Source organism: Tupaia chinensis, unplaced genomic scaffold (genome assembly GCF_000334495.1).
Source record: "Tupaia chinensis unplaced genomic scaffold, TupChi_1.0 Scaffold000646_1, whole genome shotgun sequence".
NCBI lineage: Eukaryota > Metazoa > Chordata > Mammalia > Scandentia > Tupaiidae > Tupaia > Tupaia belangeri.
In genome coordinates, this window is record NW_006160167.1 from 1654554 (window position 1) to 1666904 (window position 12351).

General features: G+C 33.5%; 1 protein-coding gene across 2 annotated transcripts in view; it reads right to left on the reverse strand.

The window, feature by feature from the left end:
- VPS13B (vacuolar protein sorting 13 homolog B) overlaps nucleotides 1-12351 on the reverse strand; it is an 806861-nt gene that overhangs the window by 382796 nt on the left and 411714 nt on the right. Inside the window, exons 29-30 of one of the 2 annotated variants that reach the window (XM_027776225.1) lie at nucleotides 11128-11536; nucleotides 937-1048 (exon numbers count right to left, since the gene is read on the reverse strand). In XM_027776225.1, coding sequence (XP_027632026.1) covers nucleotides 937-1048; nucleotides 11128-11536 — 521 coding nt within the window. Of the gene's footprint in view, nucleotides 1-936; nucleotides 1049-11127; nucleotides 11537-12351 lie in introns of those variants that run through there. The other variant, XM_027776226.1, reaches the window with a different exon arrangement.

Consider the following 12351-nt stretch of genomic DNA (forward strand, 5'->3'; position numbering starts at 1 on the left):
CAGAAAAGACTATAATATATAAGTCAAAGGAGGAAATTATCAACTCAAATACCAGAGAAACATGAGAAACAAAATTTCTAGATCCATTTAAAGTAAAAATAGCTGTCACCCTCTAGGTGGTAAATATATTACCCAAATTAGAATCTTTTCCTAGCAGGAACATTTGCAGAAGAACAGTAAGGATTTATTTTTTTTAAAGAGTGAGACTATGACATCTGAAAAACAGACCGGTAGGAAGAATAAGATGCTTGTTCATCTGTATTTCTGTGACTTTTCTCACTTGGTATTATTTGTAACAGTACTTTTATATCTGACAGCAGTGCCAACTTTAGTACGAATATTATATTATTTTTATCATGTTGATTACATATGTTCACCAGTTTAGTTGTCTATATATTCTTGGTGTGGTTTGCAAACACTCAGTGACAAAATCCAGAGCACAGCATTTTCACAGAAAGTGTTTACTGTGAAATTTTCTCCTTAGAAGTTTGCTTTTCTTTGCAGCTTTGATCCATATGACATCCACAGGCCTACATTTCAAATAATGGCTTACACTTAAATTAAAAAAATGCTTCACTTTGATACAACATGACTACAGTAGGATGTGGTGGTTCTAGAGAAGACCTCATTTTCTTATGTGATTAGAGATTTGGTCAAATTTGAAGTCTGCTAAAATTCTGCAAACTATGCTTCTTCAGTTTTACGGTGACTTCTTACTTACATTCTGTTATTCATCAACACTTCACAGAAATACTTGATTTGTCTGAATGAATTTAAAAGCCCACAACTGAAGAAAATCAGAAAAACCTGGTTTTAAATATCAAAAGATCCTGAATGAAAGTATTTCTACAGGCCACACTAGCAAGTTTTATTGATCACTGTACTTCTTTGCAGGATGAAATTATTGCAAGATTGAACATGAGAAAATAAACTTACTGGTAAATATCTTTCCTGAGGACAGATCTACCAAGGGGATTGTCAGCCTGGGGAGCCATGGCAACAGAGCCAATCTTCAAGACAACGGTATCTTCTTTGGCTGCCTCATTGACTGTAACCAAAAAAAAAAAAAATTTATGAAAACACCATAGATATGGGCATGACTTTATGCGTAAGGTTAAATATTTAAGGGAATTGGAGAGAGACTGCTAAATAAGACCAATAAATGAGGTAAAGTTAAAAAAAAAAGATAAATAATGCTTTTCTTCACTTTCTTTTTCCTTCATATCCCATTGGTATGTTAAAATATATTAAAAAGCAGTGAAAAAAAACTCTTACCCCAACATTAAAATATGGTATTAAATATAAATATAAATAACATGTATATTTAATTTCACAATTTTAGACTAATTACATATGTATCTTTCTCCTAGTTACTGCTCCTGATTTTTTTAATACTCCATTGCTATCTATAAATATATTAAATGATACTATAAGTCAGTAACAAGTTCTCAAATCATTTAAATTTGCATGATTAATAATATACATACACAAACTGTAATATAGCTCTAAAATGTCACAAAATCCAAAGTAAATATGATGGATGGAAAAGTCCAACTAGTTATTTAATGTGAGAGCAAATTTCAACTTTTTAGTAATTGCTACTATGAAACTCCTTGAGAAATAGAAACATCATACCTGTTTAAAAGTTCGATATCCTAATATAATCTAAAACTAAGGTAAGGAGTCTCACTCAACAACAACAAAAAATGGGTTAAAGGATATGATACTTTTAATTATTTTCTTTATACTGAATAAGACAGTATTTAAGCATATGTTCTCATCTTATGAATTTGATGCTTTTTCTATAACTCACCAGCTAATTCAATGTTTTTACTAAGGACTATTTGAGATGACTAAGAGTTCCTGATGACTCCATTCATTAAATTTTACTATGGTAAAATGATGATTAGACCATGATGGCTGTTTAAACATTGTTCAAAAAATTTTTAACAATATGCAGTTTTCTGGGTTTTGAATTAAAGGTATATTAAAATTCATAATTTCTCTCAAGAAAGTATCATCTACCAAATAGGACAAAAAAGGACTGGCTACAAGACCTTAGGAATATCCTGAACAGAACATGCCTACAAAGGCATACAATCCATATTTCCCAAACTGTGGTGCCCAAGAATGTAAAAGCTAGGAGATTATTTCCAGCTGCTTCGGCAGTACACATGGCATGGTCTGACTTAGATTAGTCAAAAAAAAAAAAGAAAAAAAAAAAAGAAAAGTTAGAATTAAGAACATCAGAAAAAAGTAAGAAGAAATATATTTAGTGAGGGAAAGGGAACCAGAAAAAGATGACCATAAAGAGAGTTGGGGAAAGCAAAATAGTAGAGATGGGAAGAAGGAGGACAGTGAAAGGAAAAAAAGAGATGAGTTACCATAATAAATATTAGCATGGGAATGGCACAGTAAAGACAATACTTTTAAATATTCACAGCAAAAAAGATCAAATAAGGAAACTACTTCTCATGCAGCTGTGCTATTTTCAAATGACTAGAAGTCTGGCTTGATTATAGGTCCTTATACTATGAACATTGTTTACATTTCACAGATCTTGCATTTTATGCCAAGCTTATCAAATAGTTCCATGTGGGTAAAACTTCTGATTAAGCAGCAGGCATCAATTAAATCAATAAATAGTAAGCCTGGAAAATAGACCATACCACAAAAGTGCAATTAGTGTACTTGCTAACTGTTCTTCCAAGCTACAGATACTACCCACCATATGAAAGTCTGAAATGTAATAGAAACATTGCAGTAAATGAGGTACATATGGAAGAAAAATGACGTACTTGGTGTTACAATACAAAGCCAGATCCAAGAACAAGACTGTGTTTTTGTTAGAGCCAGAAGTGTTCTCAGTAGATTATTCTGACCATGAAGTTATAATAAAAAAATACAAGCACTTAATACATATCATTCATAAAGTACATTAAAATAATTAATTTTATTATGGAAAGTATTCGGCTTATCAAAATATATCATTGACATAGAAGAAAAATTAACAAAATATATATTTATACAAGAAAGTGCCTTTAGTTATTTCTTCAGTTACTTTATAGCTAGAATAAAACAAGCTTCTCTTTTTTGGTTTATTTCACCTGTATTTAATAGGTGAACCATATGAGGAAATTTTCCTTCTAGAAGAATTCTCAACATGAAAATGAATGTCTTACTTCTTGACTTTAACTACATTTTTAAACATTGAGCCTCATGAGGAACTACTCACTGTAAGGGGGAAAAAATCATACTTGATCCAAAAGATAGGTTTCTAATTTGAAATAAAATGCTTAAGCTGGAATGTGTGTACCTGTAGATTCAGAATCTTGATAATTGCACATAAGGCAACAATATTCAGATTGAGAAACAGATTTTAATATTGCTTCTCTATACAGAATATCAGAATGTTAAATATTCTTTTTCTTATCAGTAACTGAATTTCAAACATGATTAAAAAGTTCCACATTAGTGAGACATGCATTGTAAGCCTGAAATATTTTATGTTTTTCTTGAGGCAAGAGGTATGTATTTGTGTGTGCAATGCATAGATATACATATGTGTATGGCAGATGAAAGGCTACAATCTACTCAGAAATCATGAGCTATATCAGTAACCAAATGTTTGAATAAAGAACAAAATTTCCATGCAATTGTCAAATAATGTAAGTTACTGTTGCTTACAACTAAGTTTTAAGCCCAATATAAATTAAAGTGTTTTGGAGATTGCAGCTTTCCTTTAAGATTCTCAATGTAAACTCAATACAGTAAAACATTTAAAGTCTCAAGAGTATTTGACATTACCTCTGCATGATGTTAATACTTTCGTAAAGCCGTAATTGGTGTGACAGCCCTACACAAAGCTCAACAAAAGGTTTTAATAAGTTATTGTCATATTAGCAAAGACAAAGGTTCAATAAATGTGTAATTTAATGACTATTACTATACTAATGAAACATTTATATTCAGCTTATAAATCATCTCTTAAATAGACTGCTCTATATATATTTTTATAAATATTTTGTGTTGAGATGTATTAAGCAGCAACATTCAGTTACGTTATCATGCTGTTTAAGACAATATGTATATATGCTTTTAATTTAATTGCATAAAAATATTCACACAAACTTCCTTTTAAAATATTTCTAGAATTGAGACCAGCAGATGGCATAATGGTTACATCTCTGGACTCCCATGTAGTCAACCGCAGTCAAATCCCAGATCTGTGGCTTCAACTCATGCCGGGTGCATGTGCGTGCATGCCCAAGATCCGGAGAGAATGGAGGAGGAGGGATTGCAGCATGGTTATCCCCCTCCTTGGAGGTGATTTCTTTCTTTCTGTCTCTCTGTCTCTATCCTTCTGGTGAGTGTACATGTCCTATACTAAAGCCCTCTCAAAAAAACAATAAAACTTTTCTAGAATAAAATGAATACTATGCTGTTGAATCTATTTTACTAAAATAATTTAAATAATTATATTTATTTATAGAGGATTTCCTATTTAAACAATTATTATTACTTAGTAACATTGTAACTTTTAACATACATTAAAATGGAAACACCCAATGTTTCATACAATATATTCATTCAAAAATTGAGCATTTTATTCTTTGAAATGATTTAAATGGTTATTCTTATGCTATCTGAATTTAACTTCAATAGATTTTTTTTCAAACCTTTTCATGGATGAATTATGATCATTTAAATTAAGAATAATGACAGAGAAATAAAGTGTCAAACTAACACAATATACCAAAATCTTTGAATTTTGGGCATGCATTTTCTTATATGTATTTTCTTTTCTTTTTTGTTTTTAGAGAAAGATTTTTGCTATAGGGTGTGTGTGCTTACCGGTAAGAGAGAGAAAGTGAGAAAGCATCACCTCAGGGGATGGCCACACCACAATCCCTTTTCCTCCATTCTCCTCTTGAGATTTTGTGCACACATGCACATGAGCCTGGCCTGAGTTTTAAGTCACTGGGAGTAGGACTCAAACCATGGTCAACTATGTGGGAGTTTTGCAATGTAATCATTACACCATTTGCTGGTCCTCTCATTTGTATTTTCAGGACACGTACAGAGTCTGGCGATTTACAATGCCTCAGAAATGTTTATGTATAGATATATGCAAAGATACGGAGATATGCACACATGCAGAGGACAGAAGACTACAAAGGAATAGGAATAATGAATGCAATACATATGATAAACAAAAGGATTAATTCACAAAGAGCTCTTATTAATTAACAAGAGAAAAAAGCAATTCCTATAAGCACAATGTACTTTCCATTAATGAGACTAACAAAAATCTCGAAAGTTTTATAAACCTCTATTACACAGAAAGTAAGAAAATAATATAAACTGGTGTAATCATTTAGAAGGACAATTTGACATATCTTAATATATTAAAGATACATAATCATTGATCTAGCAATCCTTTTGCTAGGACTTTATTCTACAGATATATACACTTAAATAATAAAAACTACCACTAAAAACATTGTTCATTACAAAGTATTTTTATGTTGTCAAAAGATTAAAATTAACCTAAAATTTCATAGAGAAATAAAACCGATTATATTTTCCAAAGGTGGTTATAAAAAGATTTCGCTATCCCATATATATTTTTAAATTGCTTTATTTCATTTTGTTTGTTTTAGTTTTTTGTCATAGGGTGCTTATGTTCACTAGACAGAGATAGAGGGTAAGTGAGAAATCACCCCTCAGGGAGATCATCATGCCACAATCCTTCTCCTATATTCTCCCCCTGGGATTCTGGGTATGCACACATATATGTTCTGTGTAATTTTCAAGCCTTCAGGTCCAGGATTTGAATTGCAGTTGGCATGTGGGAATCCAGCACCTTAACCACCACACCACTTGCTGGCCCCTCATATTTTTTTTTCTTTTTAAAAAAATTTTATTTTATGATTAATTTACATTTACTCATCATACTTCTCTATAGCATACAATATGGTTTTTACAAAGTATGCATGCAATACATGATAATCAAATCAAGGATTACCATGTACATCATTTTCAATAAAAACTTTACATTCTCATGTCTGTTAAATATTTCCTCCCTGAATCCCTCCTGCTTACTCTCTACTATCCCCCTCCCTCCCATACAGTCTCTGGTACCATGTTGTTCTCTGTGCTATTATATATTCAGATCTATTAATTTCTTTTCTTTTCTTTTCTTTTTTTCTTTTTGGAGAGGTTTTCACTATAGGGCGTGTGCACTCACCAGAAAGATAGAGACAGAGAGACAAAAAGTGAGAAATCACCCCCCCCAGGGGGGGATGGCCACGCCGCAATCCCTTCTCCTCCATTCTCCTCTTGGGATCTTGGGCACGCACGCACACGTGCCAGGCGCAAATTTTAAGCCACCGGGTCCAGGACGCGCGACTACATGGGAGTCCAGCGACATAGCCATTACACTAACTGCTGGTCCCAGATTTATTAATTTCTGACACATAGTGAAGACATTTGGCAAATATTGAGTAGGAATATACAATGTTTGTCTTTCATAACCTGGCTGACTTCATTTAGCATTTTTTATTAAAGTCATCAGTTCTTAGGCACTTACGCTGATTCCATGTCTTAGCAATTGTGAATAATGCCATAATAAATACACATGCACAAATGTCTTTCTGATAATTTTCCTATCATTTTGGTAAATATTAAGGAGTGAAATTACTGAGTCATATGGTAGTTCTATTTGTAGGTTTTCCAGGATCCTCCATATTGTGTTCCATGGTGGCTGTACTATTTTACATTCCCGCCAACAGTGTAGGAGGATTCCCTTTTCATCACAACCTCTTCAGCAGTTGTCATATTAATACTTTATTTTCTTGATCCAAACCATTCTTACTGGGATTAAGTGGTATCTCATTGTGGTTTTGATGTGCATTACCCTTAGGGTAAAAACAAATTTTTTAAATAGGCATTTTCTAAAAGGCATGTGCACTTGTTAGAGAGACAGAGAGAGACAAAAAGACAGAAAGTGAGAAATCACTCCTCAGGAGAGATGGCCATGCTACAATCACTTCTCTTCCATTTTCCTCCAGGGATCTTGGGCACACATGCACAAGTGCCTGGTGTCAGTTTTAAGCCACAGGGTCCAGGACTCAAACCATGGTCCGCTACATGGGAGTCCAGTGATGTAACCACTCCGCCATCTGCTGGTCCCTCATTTGCCCATTTTTAACTAAATTCTTCCTCTTCCTCCCCCTATCCCCCTTTTCTTTTGTGAGTAAACTGTTTGAGTTCCCTATATACTCTGGTTATCAATCCCTTATCTGAAGCATGACTTGCAAATATTTTGTCCCATTCTGAGGGTTGCCTCTTCACTTTAACTGTTGTTTCCTTTGTTGCACCAAAGATTTTTAGCCTCCACCTCTTATGCTCTTATTCATTGTGTCATAGGAAATAACTGGACACCTGAATTATGGAATTATATTTAAAAACCACTACCACCAAAAAAGGAGAAAAATTAGCTTTTAAAATAAGTTGGCATAGTCTGAAAATATTTTTGTAGTTACATTTTTTTTTTTTGAGAGGTTTTTGCTATAGGGCACATACGTTCACCAGAAAGACAGACAGAAATCACTTCCCGGGGGGGATACCCAGGGGGGGATGGCCACGCCGCAATCCCTTCTCCTCCATTCTCCTCTTGGGATCTTGGGCACGCACGCACACGTGCCAGGCGCAAATTTTAAGCCACCGGGTCCAGGACGCGCGACTACATGGGAGTCCAGCGACATAGCCATTACACTAACTGCTGGTCCCAGATTTATTAATTTCTGACACATAGTGAAGACATTTGGCAAATATTGAGTAGGAATATACAATGTTTGTCTTTCATAACCTGGCTGACTTCATTTAGCATTTTTTATTAAAGTCATCAGTTCTTAGGCACTTACGCTGATTCCATGTCTTAGCAATTGTGAATAATGCCATAATAAATACACATGCACAAATGTCTTTCTGATAATTTTCCTATCATTTTGGTAAATATTAAGGAGTGAAATTACTGAGTCATATGGTAGTTCTATTTGTAGGTTTTCCAGGATCCTCCATATTGTGTTCCATGGTGGCTGTACTATTTTACATTCCCGCCAACAGTGTAGGAGGATTCCCTTTTCATCACAACCTCTTCAGCAGTTGTCATATTAATACTTTATTTTCTTGATCCAAACCATTCTTACTGGGATTAAGTGGTATCTCATTGTGGTTTTGATGTGCATTACCCTTAGGGTAAAAACAAATTTTTTAAATAGGCATTTTCTAAAAGGCATGTGCACTTGTTAGAGAGACAGAGAGAGACAAAAAGACAGAAAGTGAGAAATCACTCCTCAGGAGAGATGGCCATGCTACAATCACTTCTCTTCCATTTTCCTCCAGGGATCTTGGGCACACATGCACAAGTGCCTGGTGTCAGTTTTAAGCCACAGGGTCCAGGACTCAAACCATGGTCCGCTACATGGGAGTCCAGTGATGTAACTACTCCGCCATCTGCTGGTCCCTCATTTGCCCATTTTTAACTAAATTCTTCCTCTTCCTCCCCCTATCCCCCTTTTCTTTTGTGAGTAAACTGTTTGAGTTCCCTATATACTCTGGTTATCAATCCCTTATCTGAAGCATGACTTGCAAATATTTTGTCCCATTCTGAGGGTTGCCTCTTCACTTTAACTGTTGTTTCCTTTGTTGCACCAAAGATTTTTAGCCTCCACCTCTTATGCTCTTATTCATTGTGTCATAGGAAATAACTGGACACCTGAATTATGGAATTATATTTAAAAACCACTACCACCAAAAAAGGAGAAAAATTAGCTTTTAAAATAAGTTGGCATAGTCTGAAAATATTTTTGTAGTTACATTTTTTTTTTTTGAGAGGTTTTTGCTATAGGGCACATACGTTCACCAGAAAGACAGACAGAAATCACTTCCCGGGGGGGATAGCCATACTGCAATCCCTACTCCTCCATTCTCTTCTCGGGATCTTGGGCACACACGCACATTCACCCAGTGTGAGTTTAAGCCACTGAATCCAGGACTTGAACTGTGGTCGACTACATGGGAGTCCAGCAACATAACCATTATGCCAACTTCTGGTCCCTGTAGTTACAACTAACTGTAGATTTTCCTAGTTGTAGCATTCCAATAGGATATTTAAAACCAACAATTAAACTTTGTGATGTATGTATTAATCAATGATTATAATACAAACCAAAACCAAAATCTAAAAATACACAGAGGAAATAAAGCTGTTCCTATTTCCCTCCTTTTCTCAAACAGCCAGACTTGTATTTCTTCAGACATGTACACAAATAAATCAATGAAGTTCAGAATATGTTTCAATAAACTTCTGGTGAGTATGACAGAAAAATAAACTTAGACTTAAATAATAAATTTATGGTGCTAGACAATGGTGCAATTATAAGAAAATATAACTCAAACTATAGTCCTCAGAAAACTATCCTGTATAAAAATGTAGGTTTCTTTTTCTTACCTATGTATATTAATGTAAATTATATCATCTAATAATGAATAACTTTATAATAAAAAGTAATAATAAGGAAAAACATAAAAGTCATTATTTCTTCAATGAATAATAATTTCTTTTCTGGTTAGAGGATTGTTTCTTATATCACTTGTAATTACTCAATAAAAGTTAACTTTATATTTTTTCACCATTCATGTGTTTCTATAAACTATCTCAACCGATCAACTGTATAGTACTTGCAAAAATTAGATACACAATGTAGACACGTATTTGTACTAAGAATTCATAAGTAAAATCCATTGAATTTGGCTCTAAAAATCTTGGTCATTAAATACTATAAAGCTCTATAAATTTTTAAATTATAGAAGTGAAAGAAAACCTTTTTAATAAACCTTAGATTCTGATAAATTTTAGGCTCTAGGATAATCTGTTTATGGTAGAACAAGAGACAGAATTAGGCTCTGAGAAGAAAGAAAATAAAGTCAAGTGCTTTTCCTTTTTATCATTTGCTATTTATTATCACTAACCACCAAGTCTCCCTCCTCCATATAATGCCTAATTAAAAAAAAAAAAAGAAAAACTCTTTTGCTTTTTAGGTCTCTCAAATATTTATTCTCTCTTCTCTCTCAACTTATGGTCCTAATTATTAGCTGGGATCACGGTATAGTCTGAATTCATAAGACCCTCCAAAATTCTTATGTTGGAACTTAAATCATAAGGAGATAGTATTAAGACCTGGGCCTTTGGGAGGTGACTAGACCATCAGACTCTTTTCATGGGTGGGATTCACGCCATGTCAAAGGGCTGTAGCAGTGAGTCTGTCTCTTTTCTGCCCTTCAGTCTTTCTAACATATGAGGACATAGCAATGAAGCACAATTGAGAGAGTAGCTCTCAGCAGACACCAGATCTGCTAGAAATGTAATGTAAAACTTTCAAGCGTTCAGAAGTATGAGAAATACATTCTTATAAATTAAAATTAAAATTTTTGTTTCTTTCATATTATAAAAAAAATGAAGAATTTTAAAAATCACCCCTGTGGATGGAAGAAATAGAACTATAAATTCAATTCAGTTCAAGAGACAGAATAATTTCATAAGACACTGAGATAGCTGGAAATAGCCAAAGGGACCATGATATGGTAACTAGTTTTTTATTTGTGTTTTGTTGGTTTTTTTTCCGTAGCTTTTACCTATCCTCAGACACAACAGGCAAGTGTTTAAATCATACTTGTTATACTTTTTTATACTTTATATTATAAACATTATTCTGTTTTAAGCAAAATTTTAGGTATTGTAGATAAACAGAACTTACCATTTGAGATTAATAAATGACACATAAAATAAGCTTTGCTGACAAAAGCACTGAAGGAAAAAAATAGCAAAATTATTATGTTCCTAACAGAGTCAGATACCCAGTATTCTGGTATCTCTCCTAAACCTAAAGGTTTTAGTTAAGCAATGTCTATAATATATTTACTTTTCCAAAGTATAAAAAAACTGCAAAGTACAAGCAGCTGCCCATATTTTAAACAAACAAAAAGATAAAACACTAAGATTTCTAGAAGAAAATAATTTTAAATCAGCCCCCAACCAAACAAAAAGTTAGAAGACAATACCTTCAACAGTTGGCTGCATTTCCTGTATTTTGGGAACAAAAATTCTGATCACACTTGTGTTGATATAAATCAACGGTAAATTGCGTGAAGTCAGTGTGTGTGTCCTCATAGGCTGACCAGGAGATTTTCTTTTCTCCTTTTGGGTCCTTGGTAGTTTTGCTTGAAATATACTTGCAATGGCATTAAGTAAAGGAAAACAAAGGACAATATCAAAGGCTTGTGCTGAAAGAAGAATCTCATGAAGAAAATGAGGGGAGCCATCCATTAAACCTTCAGATAACTTGTGAAAACTTCTTCGCTCATTTCTTGATGTTAACTTGTGGCGGACATTTTTTGTTACAGCTTTCGTATAGGTCAGAGAGAGAAAGCCATGCTGTTGATGAGAGCCATCTAGAAGTTTTGTAGTTGTCTGTTCCAGAAAAAAGAAATCACAACACATATTAAAAAACAAACAAACAAACAAACAAAAAACCCCAACTATTTGAAAGACAATGACGTCAGTATTTTGACCTTTTAGTCTTACTCTATTCCTCTTAATAAACAAATGACTGCAGTGGAGCAAGAGCTTCTAAGACTGTTAGGGTGACTGCACTGAAAGAGTTAGGAATATTGAGTTCTAAATTCTGAGAGAGGGAATTAACCTCTTTATACTTATTTCTATAGTTTCTCCATTGTCTATAACATTAAGAATTTGGGAAAGACCTTCTCTTGATTTAATTTTATCTTTTCATTTCTTGATTAATTTTTATTTGGAGTACCAATATTCTGTCTTAATACGGGTCACAGAGTTAATCAGGAGAAAATAACCATGATATGTATTTTTATTTTATATTACACCCAAATAGGCTAAATGATTGCCTTTACTAGATGAGACTTAACATTTATAAAATATAGGTTCCTCTTCAATAATTTGGCTATTTTAAATGAAAATAGAGCCCATAATAAGAGGCTCACTGATACCATGCTTTGATAACTGTACTAACCGATTAGAGTGCATCTGTACTACAAATGATTATGTGACATAAAAATAAAACATTTGTCTTTCAGAAATTGCCCATTTTAGTGGCTATCATACTGTTTACAAACTGAACTGTACACTCACCTATATAACTCATATTCTTTGTGTATTGATAATATATTAATACATAAAACATTTAATTGAGAATAAACATGTTTCTTCTAAAACTAGCCAATTAACTCACATATTCAAATTGTACACTATAA